The 16,157-nt window shown below is 51.2% G+C and overlaps 1 protein-coding gene across 1 annotated transcript in view; it reads left to right on the top strand.

The window, feature by feature from the left end:
• Nucleotides 1–16,157, top strand: part of trim9 (tripartite motif containing 9) — a gene marked incomplete at its 5' end in the record, with an annotated part of 101,625 nt that overhangs the window by 71,374 nt on the left and 14,094 nt on the right. Inside the window, one exon of the mRNA XM_055862534.1 lies at nt 7,257–7,295. Coding sequence (XP_055718509.1) covers nt 7,257–7,295 — 39 coding nt within the window. The remainder of the gene's footprint in view (nt 1–7,256; nt 7,296–16,157) is intronic.

Genomic DNA, 16,157 nt, shown 5'->3' with positions numbered 1-16,157 from the left:
GTATCCAACTCCTCTATAGTCTAACCTGGTCCCATCCTGTCTGTACTGTAGCCAACTCTATAGACTAACCTGGTCCCATACTGTCTGTACTGTAGCCAACTCCTCTATAGACTAACCTGGTCCCATACTGTCTGTACTGTAGCCAACTCCTCTATAGTCTAACCTGGTCCCATACTGTCTGTACTGTATCCAACTCCTCTATAGTCTAACCTGGTCCCATACTGTCTGTACTGTAGCCAACTCTATAGACTAACCTGGTCCCATACTGTCTGTACTGTAGCCAACTCTATAGTCTAACCTGGTCCCATACTGTCTGTACTGTAGCCAACTCCTCTATAGTCTAACCTGGTCCCATACTGTCTGTACTGTAGCCAACTCCTCTATAGACTAACCTGGTCCCATACTGTCTGTACTGTATCCAACTCCTCTATAGACTAACCTGGTCCCATACTGTCTGTACTGTAGCCAACTCTATAGACTAACCTGGTCCCATACTGTCTGTACTGTAGCCAACTCTATAGTCTAACCTGGTCCCATACTGTCTGTACTGTAGCAAACTCTATAGTCTAACCTGGTCCCATACTGTCTGTACTGTAGCCAACTCCTCTATAGTCTAACCTGGTCCCATACTGTCTGTACTGTAGCCAACTCCTCTATAGACTAACCTGGTCCCATACTGTCTGTACTGTAGCAAACTCCTCTATAGACTAACCTGGTCCCATACTGTCTGTACTGTAGCAAACTCCTCTATAGACTAACCTGGTCCCATACTGTCTGTACTGTATCCAACTCCTCTATAGTCTAACCTGGTCCCATACTGTCTGTACTGTAGCCAACTCTATAGACTAACCTGGTCCCATACTGTCTGTACTGTAGCAAACTCCTCTATAGACTAACCTGGTCCCATACTGTCTGTACTGTAGCCACTCTATAGTCTAACCTGGTCCCATACTGTCTGTACTGTATCCAACTCCTCTATAGACTAACCTGGTCCCATACTGTCTGTACTGTAGCCAACTCTATAGTCTAACCTGGTCCCATACTGTCTGTACTGTAGCCAACTCCTCTATAGACTAACCTGGTCCCATACTGTCTGTACTGTATCCAACTCCTCTATAGACTAACCTGGTCCCATACTGTCTGTACTGTAGCCATTTCCTCTATAGTCTAACCTGGTCCCATACTGTCTGTACTGTATCCTCCTCTATAGTCTAACCTGGTCCCATACTGTCTGTACTGTATCTAACTCCTCTATAGTCTAACCTGGTCCCATACTGTCTGTACTGTATCCAACTCCTCTATAGTCTAACCTGGTCCCATACTGTCTGTACTGTAGCCAAATCCTCTACCCGTCATTGTCATGCCATAGACATACATATTAGTATGGCAATGAACCAACGCAGAGAAGAGTTGGCTAAAAGCACAGACAGACTGGACCCACCAGGCTATTAGATAGATAGTACTATATATATGTGTATAATAAGCACATATAAAGTACTGGCAGACAGACAGACAGGCAGACAAATAGACTGGCAGACTGGCAGGCAGATAGACTGGCAGACAGGCAGACAGACTGGCAGACTAGCAGGCAGACAGACAGACTGGCAGACTGGCAGGCAGATAGACTGGCAGACAGACAGACAGACTGGCAGGCAGGCAGATAGACTGGCAGGCAGACAGACAGACTGGCAGGCAGACAGACAGACTGGCAGACAGACAGACTGGCAGACAGACAGACCAGTGAAGCTCACACAGACAGACAGGCAGACAGGCAGACTAGCAGGCAGACTAGCAGGCAGACTAGCAGGCAGACTAGCAGTCAGACAGACAGACAGACTAGCAGGCAGACAGACAGACAAACAGACCAGTGAAGCTCAGACAGACAGACAGACAGACAGACAGACACACAGACAGACAGACCAGTGAAGCTCAGACAGACAGACAGACAGACAGACAGACACACAGACCAGTGAAGCTCACACAGACAGACAGACAGGCAGACTAGCAGGCAGACTAGCAGGCAGACAGACAGACAGACAGACAGACACACAGACAGACACACAGACCAGTGAAGCTCACACAGACAGACAGACAGGCAGACAGGCAGACTAGCAGGCAGACTAGCAGGCAGACAGACAGACTAGCAGGCAGACAGACAGACAGACAGACAGACAGACAGACAGACCAGTGAAGCTCACACAGACAGACAGACAGACACAGACAGACAGACAGACAGACAGACCAGTGAAGCTCACACGGGCGTAACAGGGGTGATGCGGGTCCAGACAGCTCCTGCTAATCTCCTCATAATACTCAGGAATAGCTGTGCTTGCTAACATCCGCGAGATAGAATATTTAATCTTCCCCCTGATAATATGGCCAGTGAACAGAACAGTGGCCTTGTAGGGCTCCACACAGCTCCCTCGCTCTATGTAAAATGACTTTTTTTACTGGCTTGCCTCTTATAAGGTTCGCTGACGTAAATCTTGTTATTGGTTTGAAAAAGATCATAATTGATCCAAAAAACGGACAGGTCCGGACAGATTCTAGGTTTCAGTTGAAAAATAATCTGGGAGAAAGACTGCTATAATCTATATAGCTTTTGTCATTGGTTTGGAAAATAATCTGGGAGAAAGACTGCCATAATCTATATAGCTTTTGTCATTGGTTTGGAAAATAATCTGGGAGAAAGACTGCTATAATCTATGTAGCACTTGTCGCTGGTTTGGAAAATAATCTGGGATAAAGACTGCTATAATCTATGTAGCACTTGTCGCTGGTTTGGAAAATAATCTGGGATAAAGACTGCTATAATCTATGTAGCACTTGTCGCTGGTTTGGAAAATAATCTGGGGGAAAGACTGCTATAATCTATTGTAACGGCTGTCGCTCTCCTCATCCTCAGACGAGGAGAGGAGAGAAGGATCATCAGACCAAAATGCAGCTTCAGGGAAATAAGCCATCTTTTTATTTAACACGATGATGATGGCAACACGAAAAACAAAACACTTTCAACTTTACAAAACAAGAAAACGAAGTCAACGAAACCTGAACATAAACTTACATAACTACACGTAAACTCACGGACAGGAAACAGACGACATCGAAACGAAAACGAACAGCCAAACAGTCCTGTATGGTAAATACATGCAACGACACAGGAGACAATCACCCACAAACAAACAGTGAGAACGCCCTACCTAAATATGACTCTTAATTAGAGGAAAACGCAAACCACCTGCCTCTAATCAAGAGCCATACCAGGCAACCCAAAACCAACATAGAAACAGATAACATAGACTGCCCACCCAAAACACATGCCCTGACCATAAGCACATAAAAAACAACATAAAACAGGTCAGGACCGTTACAGAACCCCCCCCTCAAGGTGCGAACACCGGGCGCACCAGCACAAAGTCCAGGGGAGGGTCTGGGTGGGCAGTTGACCACGGTGGTGGCTCCGGCTCAGGACGCTGTCCCCACACCACCAGTCACTCCCTGCTTCTGTCTTCCCCTCCCAATGACCACCCTAAAACTCACATCCCCTAAATAAACGTCCAGCACCAGGAGAAGGGGCAGCACCGGGACAAGGGGCAGCACCGGGACAAGGGGCAGCACCGGGACAAGGGGCAGCACCGGGACAAGGGGCAGCACCGGGACAAGGGGCAGCACCGGGACAAGGGGCAGCACCGGGACAAGGGGCAGCACCGGGACAAGGGGCAGCACCGGGACAAGGGGCAGCACCGGGACAAGGGGCAGCACCGGGATAAGGGGCAGCACCGGGATAAGGGGCAGCACCGGGACAAGGGGCAGCACCGGGACAAGGGGCAGCACCGGGACAAGGGGCAGCACCGGGACAAGGGGCAACACCGGGACAAGGGGCAGGTCCCGGCTGATATACTCTGGCAGATCCTGGCTGAGGGACTCTGGCAGGTCTATGCAGGCTGACGGCTCTCGACGCTCATGGCAGGCTGACGGCTCTCGACGCTCATGGCAGGCTGACGGCTCTGGCTGCTCATGGCTCGCTGGCGGCTCTGGCTGCTCATGGCTCGCTGGCGGCTCTGGCTGCTCATGGCTCGCTGGCGGCTCTGGCAGATCCTGTCTGGTTGGCGGCTCTGGCAGACCCTGTCTGGTTGGCGGCTCTGGCAGATCCTGTCTGGTTGGCGGCTCTGGCAGATCCTGTCTGGTTGGCGGCTCTGGCAGATCCTGTCTGGTTGGCGGCTCTGGCAGATCCTGTCTGGTTGGCGGCTCTGGCAGATCCTGTCTGGCTGACGGCTCTAGCGGCTCCTGTCTGGCTGACGGCTCTAGCGGCTCATGGCAGACGGGCGGCTTTGCAGGCTCATGGCAGACGGGCGGCTTTGCAGGCTCATGGCAGACGGGCGGCTTTGCAGGCTCCTGGCAGACGGATGGCTCAGACGGCGCTGTGGAGACGGATGGCTCAGATGGCGCTGGGGAGACGGATGGCTCTGGCCGGATACGGCGCACTGTAGACCTGGTGCGTGGTGCCGGAACTGGAGGCACCGGGCTAAGGATAAGCACCTTCCTACTAGTGCGGGGAGCAGGGACAGGGCACACTGCATTCTCAAAGCCCACTCTATACCTGATGCGAGGTACCGGCACTGGTGACACCGGGCTGAGGACAAGCACATCAGGATTAGTAGGGGGAGAAGATACAGTGTGTTCAGGGCTCTGGAGACGCACAGGTGGCTTAGTGCGTGGTGCCGGAACTGGAGGCACCGGGCTAGATACACGCACTACAGGGAGAGTGCGTGGAGGAGGAACAGGGCTCAGGATACGCACTGGTAGCCTAGTGCGTAGCGTAGACACTGTAGGTACTAGGCTGGGGCGGGGAGGTGGCGCCGGAAATACCGGACCGTGGAGGCGTACTGGCACTCTTGAGCATTGAGCCTGCCCAACCTTACCTGGTTGAATACTCCCGGTTGCCCGACCAGTGCGGGGAGGTGGAATAACCCGCACCGGGCTATGTAGGCAAACGGGGGAAACCATGCGTAAGGCAGGTGCCATGTATGCCGGCCCGAGGAGACGCACTGGAGACCAGACGCGTTGAGCCGGCCTCATGACACCTGGCTCAATACCCAATCTAGCCCTACCAGTGCGGGGAGGTGGAATAACCCGCACTGGGCTATGCACTCGTACAGGAGACACCGTGCGCTCTACTGCGTAACACGGCGCCTGCCCGTACTCCCGCTCTCCACGGTAAGCCTGAGAAGTGGGCGCAGGTCTCCTACCTGCCCTAGGCCCACTACCTCCTAGCCCCCCCCCAAGAAATTTTTGGGAATTACTTACGGGCTTTTTGGGCTTCCGTGCCAGACGCGTTCCCTCATAGCTCCGGTTCCTCTCTCCGGTAGCCTCTGCTCTCCCCAGTGCCTCCAGCTGCTCCCATGGCTTTTCGGGCTTCCAGCCACGTCTCCTTGCTGCCTCCTCAAACCACCGCTCCTGGGCTTTAGCTGCCTCCCTCTCTTCCTGAGAGCGGCGATTCTCTCCTGCCTTAGCCCAGGGACCTTCTCCATTCATTATCTGCTCCCAAGTCCAGAAATCCTTGTTTTCCTGTCGAGCTTTCCCTTGCCGCTTGGTCTTAGCGTGGTGGGTGATTCTGTAACGGCTGTCGCTCTCCTCATCCTCAGACGAGGAGAGGAGAGAAGGATCATCAGACCAAAATGCAGCTTCAGGGAAATAAGCCATCTTTTTATTTAACACGATGATGATGGCAACACGAAAAACAAAACACTTTCAACTTTACAAAACAAGAAAACGAAGTCAACGAAACCTGAACATAAACTTACATAACTACACGTAAACTCATGGACAGGAAACAGACGACATCGAAACGAAAACGAACAGCCAAACAGTCCTGTATGGTAAATACATGCAACGACACAGGAGACAATCACCCACAAACAAACAGTGAGAACGCCCTACCTAAATATGACTCTTAATTAGAGGAAAACGCAAACCACCTGCCTCTAATCAAGAGCCATACCAGGCAACCCAAAACCAACATAGAAACAGATAACATAGACTGCCCACCCAAAACACATGCCCTGACCATAAACACATAAAAAACAACATAAAACAGGTCAGGACCGTTACATCTATGTAGTTTTTGTCATTGGTTTGGAAAATAATCTGGGAGAAAGACTGCTATAATCTATATAGCTTTTGTCATTGGTTTGGAAAATAATCTGTGAGAAAGACTGCTATAATCTATATAGCTTTTGTCGCTGGTTTGGAAAATAATCTGGGGGAAAGACTGCTATAATCTATGTAGCACTTGTCGCTGGTTTGGAAATTATCTGGGAGAAAGACTGCTATAATCTATGTAGCACTTGTCGCTGGTTTGGAAAATAATCTGGGAGAAAGACTGCTATAATCTATGTAGCACTTGTCGCTGGTTTGGAAAATAATCTGGTAGAAAGACTGCTATAATCTATATAGCTTTTGTCATTGGTTTGGAAAATAATCCCTAGAATGGGTGGAATATGCTTGGATCTTCTTTTGTGATATTCAAATGGCCACTGAAAGAACCAGCTTCCCTGATCAACTCAACGCGGCTTTTACCCTTTCTTCCCACCCTCTACCTTCAACTCACTGCTCTCTCTCTCTTCCACCCTCTACCTTCAACTCACTGCTATCTCTCTCTTCCACCCTCTACATTCAACTCACTGCTCTCTCTCCCTCCCTCTCTCTCTCTCGTCCACCCTCTACATTCAACTCACTGCTCTCTCTCCCTCCCTCTCTCTCTCTCTTCCACCCTCTACCTTCAACTCACTGCTCTCTCTCCCTCCCTCTCTCTCTCTCTTCCACCCTCTAACTTCAACTCACTGCTCTCTCTCTCTTCCACCCTCTACCTTCAACTCACTGCTCTCTCTCTCTCTCCCTCTACCTTCAACTCATACACACTGCTCTTCCACTGCTCTCCCTCTCTCTCTCTCTCTCTCTCTCACTCCCTCCCTCTCTCCCTCCCACTCTCTCTCCCTCCCCCTCTCTCTCTTCCACCCTCTACCTTAAACTCATACACACTGCTCTTCCACTGCTCTCTCCCTCACCACTTTCCCTCCTCCACCCTCCACCCACACCTCCTACACACTCAGCCACTTCTCCCCTCTCTCTCTCTCTCTCTATTTCTCTCTCTCTCCCACCCCCTTTCTCTCCCACTCTTTCTCTCTCTATTTCTCTTTCTTTCTCTCTCTCCCACCCCACTTCTTCTCCCTCTCTCTATGCATTTCACATTGCAGCTGGACAATCCCCCTGTGATATGCAAACGCTAGCCACAGGTATGGATGGGTCACACACCCTTTAACCCTCTCATTGTGGAATGTCTCCTGCGCTCCACTCAGCTCCACTCCTAACCTGATCATTGCAAATGTCATCACAGCAACCAATCATTGACTTGATAACCAAGGGGTGGGCCGTTTGCTGTCCAATTGGGACTTCAGTTACTCAGGTTTCACTGTGAACCTTCAATCAACATATTTTTTTACTCAAATGATATTCCTATGGGAACACTGACATTATGTTCCAATTACCATGGTAACTGTATCAAATCCCATTACATGGAGTGCCCACAGAGATAGCATCTGCCCTCTCCTTGAGTGTCTAATGTAGTATTGTATTTGTAGTGTATGTGTAATAACAGTGTATTTGACAGTATGTGTCAGAGATATGTGATTTGACCACAGCTCTGTATACTATCTACAGCAGGTCTCTTCAACCCTGTTCCTGGAGCTAGACTCCTGTAGGTTTACAGCAGGTCTCTTCAACCCTGTTCCTGGAGCTAGACTCCTGTAGGTCTACAGCAGGTCTCTTCAACCCTGTTCCTGGAGCTAGACTCCTGCAGGTTTTCACTCCAACCCTGTTCCTGGAGCTAGACTCCTGTAGGTCTCTTCAACCCTGTTCCTGGAGCTAGACTCCTGTAGGTTTACACTCCAACCCTGTTCCTGGAGCTAGACTCCTGTAGGTCTACAGCAGGTCTCTTCAACCCTGTTCCTGGAGCTAGACTCCTGCAGGTTTACAGCAGGTCTCTTCAACCCTGTTCCTGGAGCTAGACTCCTGCAGGTCTCTTCAACCCTGTTCCTGGAGCTAGACTCCTGCAGGTTTACAGCAGGTCTCTTCAACCCTGTTCCTGGAGCTAGACTCCTGCAGGTCTCTTCAACACTGTTCCTGGAGCTAGACTCCTGTAGGTTTACAGCAGGTCTCTTCAACCTTGTTCCTGGAGCTAGAATCCTGTAGGTTTTCACTCCAACCCTGTTCCTGGAGCTAGACTCCTGTAGGTTTACAGCAGGTCTCTTCAACCATGTTCCTAGAGTTAGACTCCTGTAGGTTTTCACTCCAACCCTGTTCCTAGAGCTAGACTCCTGTAGGTTTTCACTCCAACCCTGTTCCTGGAGCTAGACTCCTGCAGGTCTCTTCAACCCTGTTCCTGGAGCTAGACTCCTGCAGGTTTACAGCAGGTCTCTTCAACCCTGTTCCTGGAGCTAGACTCCTGTAGGTTTTCACTCCAACCCTGTTCCTGGAGCTAGACTCCTGCAGGTTTTCACTCCAACCCTGTTCCTGGAGCTAGACTCCTGCAGGTTTTCACTCCAACCCTGTTCCTGGAGCTAGACTCCTGCAGGTTTTCACTCCAACCCTGTTCCTGGAGCTAGACTCCTGCAGGTTTTCACTCCAACCCTGTTCCTGGAGCTAGACTCCTGCAGGTTTTCACTCCAACCCTGTTCCTGGAGCTAGACTCCTGCAGGTTTTCACTCCAACCCTGTTCCTGGAGCTAGACTCCTGTAGGTTTTCACTCCAACCCTGTTCCTGGAGCTAGACTCCTGTAGGTTTTCACTCCAACCCTGTTCCTGGAGCTAGACTCCTGCAGGTTTTCACTCCAACCCTGTTCCTGGAGCTAGACTCCTGCAGGTTTTCACTCCAACCCTGTTCCTGGAGCTTGACTCCTGCAGGTTTTCACTCCAACCCTGTTCCTGGAGCTAGACTCCTGCAGGTTTTCACTCCAACCCTGTTCCTGGAGCTTGACTCCTGCAGGTTTTCACTCCAACCCTGTTCCTGGAGCTAGACTCCTGCAGGTTTTCACTCCAACCCTGTTCCTGGAGCTAGACTCCTGCAGGTTTTCACTCCAACCCTGTTCCTGGAGCTAGACTCCTGCAGGTTTTCACTCCAACCCTGTTCCTGGAGCTAGACTCCTGCAGGTTTTCACTCCAACCCTGTTCCTGGAGCTTGACTCCTGCAGGTTTTCACTCCAACCCTGTTCCTGGAGCTAGACTCCTGCAGGTTTTCACTCCAACCCTGTTCCTGGAGCTAGACTCCTGCAGGTTTTCACTCCAACCCTGTTCCTGGAGCTAGACTCCTGTAGGTTTTCACTCCAACCCTGTTCCTGGAGCTAGACTCCTGCAGGTTTTCACTCCAACCCTGTTCCTGGAGCTAGACTCCTGCAGGTTCACTCCAACCCTGTTCCTGGAGCTAGACTCCTGCAGGTTTTCACTCCAACCCTGTTCCTGGAGCTAGACTCCTGCAGGTTTTCACTCCAACCCTGTTCCTGGAGCTAGACTCCTGCAGGTTTTCACTCCAACCCTGTTCCTGGAGCTAGACTCCTGCAGGTTTTCACTCCAACCCTGTTCCTGGAGCTTGACTCCTGCAGGTTTTCACTCCAACCCTGTTCCTGGAGCTAGACTCCTGCAGGTTTTCACTCCAACCCTGTTCCTGGAGCTAGACTCCTGTAGGTTTTCACTCCAACCCTGTTCCTGGAGCTAGACTCCTGCAGGTTTTCACTCCAACCCTGTTCCTGGAGCTAGACTCCTGCAGGTTTTCACTCCAACCCTGTTCCTGGAGCTAGACTCCTGCAGGTTTTCGCTCCAACCCTGTTCCTGGAGCTAGACTCCTGCAGGTTTTCACTCCAACCCTGTTCCTGGAGCTAGACTCCTGCAGGTTTTCACTCCAACCCTGTTCCTGGAGCTAGACTCCTGCAGGTTTTCACTCCAACCCTGTTCCTGGAGCTAGACTCCTGCAGGTTTTCACTCCAACCCTGTTCCTGGAGCTAGACTCCTGCAGGTTTTCACTCCAACCCTGTTCCTGGAGCTCGACTCCTGCAGGTTTTCACTCCAACCCTGTTCCTGGAGCTAGATTCCTGCAGGTTTTCACTCCAACCCTGTTCCTGGAGCTAGACTCCTGTAGGTTTTCACTCCAACCCTGTTCCTGGAGCTAGATTCCTGCAGGTTTTCACTCCAACCCTGTTCCTGGAGCTAGACTCCTGTAGGTTTTCACTCCAACCCTGTTCCTGGAGCTAGACTCCTGCAGGTTTTCACTCCAACCCTGTTCCTGGAGCTAGACTCCTGCAGGTTTTCACTCCAACCCTGTTCCTGGAGCTAGACTCCTGTAGGTTTTCACTCCAACCCTGTTCCTGGAGCTAGACTCCTGCAGGTTTTCACTCCAACCCTGTTCCTGGAGCTAGACTCCTGTAGGTTTTCACTCCAACCCTGTTCCTGGAGCTACACTCCTGTAGGTTTTCACTCCAACCCTGTTCCTGGAGCTAGACTCCTGTAGGTTTTCATTCCAACCCTGTTCCTGGAGCTAGACTCCTGTAGGTTTTCACTCCAACCCTGTTCCTGGAGCTAGACTCCTGTAGGTTTTCACTCCAACCCTGTTCCTGGAGCTAGACTCCTGCAGGTTTTCACTCCAACCCTTATAATGTAGCGCACCTGCTTCTAATAATAAACTGTCTGATAAGCTGAATCAGGTTAATTACAACTGGGGTTGGAGTGAAAACCTAGTGGAGGGTAGCTCTCCAGGAACAGGGTTTGAGTGAAAACCTAGTGGAGGGTAGTTCTCCAGGAACGGGGTTGGAGTGGAAACCTAGGGGAGGGTAGTTCTCCAGGAACAGGGTTGGAGTGGAAACCTAGTGGAGGGTAGTTCTCCAGGAACAGGGTTGGAGTGGAAACCTAGGGGAGGGTAGTTCTCCAGGAACAGGGTTGGAGTGGAAACCTAGGGGAGGGTAGTTCTCCAGGAACAGGGTTGGAGTGGAAACCTAGTGGAGGGTAGTTCTCCAGGAACAGGGTTGGAGTGGAAACGTAGTGGAGGGTAGTTCTCCAGGAACAGGGTTGGAGTGGAAACCTAGGGGAGGGTAGTTCTCCAGGAACAGGGTTGGAGTGGAAACCTAGTGGAGGGTAGTTCTCCAGGAACAGGGTTGGAGTGGAAACCTAGGGGAGGGTAGTTCTCCAGGAACAGGGTTGGAGTGGAAACATAGGGGAGGGTAGTTCTCCAGGAACAGGGTTGGAGTGGAAACCTAGAGGAGGGTAGTTCTCCAGGAACAGGGTTGGAGTGGAAACCTAGCGGAGAGTAGTTCTCCAGGAACAGGGTTGGGGTGGAAAACTAGGGGAGGGTAGTTCCCCAGGAACAGGGTTGGAGTGGAAACCTAGTGGAGGGTAGTACCCCAGGAACAGGTTTGGAGTGGAAACCTAGGGGAGGGTAGTTCTCCAGGAACAGGGTTGGAGTGGAAATCTAGTGGAGGGTAGTTCTCCAGGAACAGGGTTGGAGTGGAAACCTAGTGGAGGGTAGTTCTCCAGGAACAGGGTTGGAGTGGAAACATAGGGGAGGGTAGTTCTCCAGGAACAGGGTTGGAGTGGAAACCTAGAGGAGGGTAGTTCTCCAGGAACAGGGTTGGAGTGGAAACCTAGCGGAGAGTAGTTCTCCAGGAACAGGGTTGGGGTGGAAAACTAGGGGAGGGTAGTTCCCCAGGAACAGGGTTGGAGTGGAAACCTAGTGGAGGGTAGTACCCCAGGAACAGGTTTGGAGTGGAAACCTAGGGGAGGGTAGTTCTCCAGGAACAGGGTTGGAGTGGAAACCTAGTGGAGGGTAGTTCTCCAGGAACAGGGTTGGAGTGGAAACCTAGTGGAGGGTAGTTCTCCAGGAACAGGGTTGGAGTTAAAACCTAGTGGAGGGTAGTTCTCCAGGAACAGGGTTGGAGTGGAAACCTAGAGGAGGGTAGTTCTCCAGGAACAGGGTTGGAGTGGAAACCTAGTGGAGGGTAGTTCTCCAGGAACAGGGTTGGAGTGGAAACCTAGTGGAGGGTAGTTCTCCAGGAACAGGGTTGGGTGGAAACCTAGTGGAGGGTAGTTCTCCAGGAACAGGGTTGGAGTGGAAACCTAGTGGAGGGTAGTTCTCCAGGAACAGGGTTGGAGTGGAAACCTAGTGGAGGGTAGTTCTCCAGGAACAGGGTTGGAGTGGAAACCTAGCGGAGAGTAGTTCTCCAGGAACATGGTTGTGGTGGAAACCTAGGGGAGGGTAGTTCCCCAGGAACAGGGTTGGAGTGGAAACCTAGTGGAGGGTAGTGCCCCAGGAACAGGGTTGGAGTGGAAACCTAGGGGAGGGTAGTTCTCCAGGAACAGGGTTGGAGTGGAAACCTAGTGGAGGGTAGTTCTCCAGGAACAGGGTTGGAGTGGAAACCTAGTGGAGGGTAGTTCTCCAGGAACAGGGTTGGAGTTAAAACCTAGTGGAGGGTAGTTCTCCAGGAACAGGGTTGGAGTGGAAACCTAGAGGAGGGTAGTTCTCCAGGAACAGGGTTGGAGTGGAAACCTAGTGGAGGGTAGTTCTCCATGAACAGGGTTGGAGTGGAAACCTAGTGGAGGGTAGTTCTCCAGGAACAGGGTTGGGTGGAAACCTAGTGGAGGGTAGTTCTCCAGGAACAGGGTTGGAGTGGAAACCTGGTGGAGGGTAGTTCTCCAGGAACAGGGTTGGAGTGGAAACCTAGTGGAGGGTAGTTCTCCGGGAACAGGTTTGGGTGGAAACCTAGGAGAGGGTAGTTCTCCAGGAACAGGGTTGGAGTGGAAACCTAGTGGAGGGTAGTTCTCCAGGAACAGGGTTGGAGTAAAAACCTAGGAGAGGGTAGTTCTCCATGAACAGGGTTGGAGTGGAAGCCTAGTGGAGGGTAGTTCTCCAGGAACAGGGTTGGAGTGGAAACCTAGTGGAGGGTCGTTCTCCAGGAACAGGGTTGGAGTAGAAACCTAGTGGAGGGTAGTTCTCCAGGAACAGGGTTGGAGTTAAAACCTTAGGGGAGGGTAGTTCTCCAGGAACAGGGTTGGAGTGGAAACCTAGAGGAGGGTAGTTCTCCAGGAACAGGGTTGGAGTGGAAACCTAGTGGAGGGTAGTTCTCCAGGAACAGGGTTGGAGTGGAAACCTAGTGGAGGGTAGTACCCCAGGAACAGGGTTGGAGTGGAAACCTAGGGGAGGGTAGTTCTCCAGGAACAGGGTTGGAGTGGAAACCTAGTGGAGGGTAGTTCTCCAGGAACAGGGTTGGAGTGGAAACCTAGTGGAGGGTAGTTCTCCAGGAACAGGGTTGGAGTTAAAACCTAGTGGAGGGTAGTTCTCCAGGAACAGGGTTGGAGTGGAAACCTAGAGGAGGGTAGTTCTCCAGGAACAGGGTTGGAGTGGAAACCTAGTGGAGGGTAGTTCTCCATGAACAGGGTTGGAGTGGAAACCTAGTGGAGGGTAGTTCTCCAGGAACAGGGTTGGAGTGGAAACCTAGTGGAGGGTAGTTCTCCAGGAACAGGGTTGGAGTGGAAACCTAGTGGAGGGTAGTTCTCCAGGAACAGGGTTGGAGTGGAAACCTAGTGGAGGGTAGTTCTCCAGGAACAGGGTTGGAGTTAAAACCGAGTGGAGGGTAGTTCTCCAGGAACGGGGTTGGAGTGGAAACCTAGTGGAGGGTAGTTCTCCAGGAACAGGGTTGGAGTGGAAACCTAGTGGAGGGTAGTTCTCCAGGAACAGGGTTAGAGTGGACACCTAGTGGAGGGTAGTTCTCCAGGAACAGGGTTGGGGTGGAAACCTAGGAGAGGGTAGTTCTCCAGGAACAGGGTTGGAGTGGAAACCTAGTGGAGGGTAGTTCTCCAGGAACAGGGTTGGAGTAAAAACCTAGGAGAGGGTAGTTCTCCAGGAACAGGGTTGGAGTGGAAACCTAGTGGAGGGTAGTTCTCCAGGAACAGGGTTGGAGTGGAAACCTAGTGGAGGGTCGTTCTCCAGGAACAGGGTTGGAGTAGAAACCTAGTGGAGGGTAGTTCTCCAGGAACAGGGTTGGAGTTAAAACCTTAGGGGAGGGTAGTTCTCCAGGAACAGGGTTGGAGTGGAAACCTAGAGGAGGGTAGTTCTCCAGGAACAGGGTTGGAGTGGAAACCTTGTGGAGGGTAGTTCTCCAGGAACAGGGTTGGAGTGGAAACCTAGTGGAGGGTAGTACCCCAGGAACAGGGTTGGAGTGGAAACCTAGGGGAGGGTAGTTCTCCAGGAACAGGGTTGGAGTGGAAACCTAGTGGAGGGTAGTTCTCCAGGAACAGGGTTGGAGTGGAAACCTAGTGGAGGGTAGTTCTCCAGGAACAGGGTTGGAGTGGAAACCTAGTGGAGGGTAGTTCTCCAGGAACAGGGTTGGAGTGGAAACCTAGCGGAGAGTAGTTCTCCAGGAACAGGGTTGGGGTGGAAACCTAGTGGAGGGTAGTTCCCCAGGAACAGGGTTGGAGTGGAAACCTAGTGGAGGGTAGTACCCCAGGAACAGGGTTGGAGTGGAAACCTAGGGGAGGGTAGTTCTCCAGGAACAGGGTTGGAGTGGAAACCTAGTGGAGGGTAGTTCTCCAGGAACAGGGTTGGAGTTAAAACCTAGTGGAGGGTAGTTCTCCAGGAACAGGGTTGGAGTGGAAACCTAGAGGAGGGTAGTTCTCCAGGAACAGGGTTGGAGTGGAAACCTAGTGGAGGGTAGTTCTCCATGAACAGGGTTGGAGTGGAAACCTAGTGGAGGGTAGTTCTCCAGGAACAGGGTTGGGTGGAAACCTAGTGGAGGGTAGTTCTCCAGGAACAGGGTTGGAGTGGAAACCTAGGGGAGGGTAGTTCTCCAGGAACAGGGTTGGAGTGGAAACCTATTGGAGGGTAGTTCTCCAGGAACAGGGTTGGAGTGGAAACCTAGTGGAGGGTAGTTCTCCAGGAACAGGGTTGGAGTTAAAACCTAGTGGAGGGTAGTTCTCCAGGAACGGGGTTGGAGTGGAAACCTAGTGGAGGGTAGTTCTCCAGGAACAGGGTTGGAGTGGAAACCTAGTGGAGGGTAGTTCTCCAGGAACAGGGTTAGAGTGGAAACCTAGTGGAGGGTAGTTCTCCAGGAACAGGGTTGGAGTTAAAACCTAGTGGAGGGTAGTTCTCCATGAACAGGGTTGGAGTTAAAACCTAGTGGAGGGTAGTTCTCCAGGAACAGGGTTGGAGTAGAAACCTAGTGGAGGGTAGTTCTCCAGGAACAGGGTTGGAGTTAAAACCTTAGGGGAGGGTAGTTCTCCAGGAACAGGGTTGGAGTTAAAACCTAGTGGAGGGTAGTTCTCCAGGAACAGGGTTGGAGTGGAAACCTAGTGGAGGGTAGTTCTCCAGGAACAGGGTTGGAGTGGAAACCTAGGGGAGGGTAGTTCTCCAGGAACAGGGTTGGAGTGGAAACCTAGTGTAGGGTAGTTCTCCAGGAACCAAATCATCATCAAGCTTTGATTATTTGAATCAGCTGTGTAGTGCTAGGGCAAAAATCAAAACGTGTACCCAGAGGGGGCCCAGGTCTGAGTTTGGGAAGCCCCGCTCTAGAGGATCAGTCAGGATAGAAGTCATATATTCTGGTAACACTCAAGTGTTAAATGTTTGTCTTCATGTTGGTCATTGATGATACGTCATACTACTGTTGCCTGGTCCCAGATCTCTTTTTGCTGTTTGGCCAACTGTTGTCGTGCCAGATTTGGGACCAAAGGACTATAACTACAAAACAGAATCAAGGAGTTAGCCAGTTAACTTGTTTGAATATTCTGAAATGTTTTCGTTTTTTTAGAAAGATAACCTTGAAATGGTCACGGCCTAATTGACTTCAACAACCATTATATCTACTGTGTGTGATCAGCCTTCTTAATGAACCAGAAAATAAACAGTTATTTCTGGATGCTTATCAAAGTTAGCTGGCTAGTTCATTGATTCTACTTTGTAGTATACCCCTCTGGCTACATCATAGTCACCTAGTAACATAGAGTCACTTACCTCAGACTAGACCACCACCTAGCTAGCCTCTTGTCCTCTGTTACATGTTTTCACTATGATCACACTGACGATACCTTATGATGGAAGAACCTGTGTGCGTGTGTGTGTGTGTG

The sequence above is a fragment of the Salvelinus fontinalis genome, chromosome 15 (assembly GCF_029448725.1).
Source record: "Salvelinus fontinalis isolate EN_2023a chromosome 15, ASM2944872v1, whole genome shotgun sequence".
Classification (NCBI taxonomy): domain Eukaryota; kingdom Metazoa; phylum Chordata; class Actinopteri; order Salmoniformes; family Salmonidae; genus Salvelinus; species Salvelinus fontinalis.
This window is presented reverse-complemented; position numbering and strand designations above follow the sequence as displayed.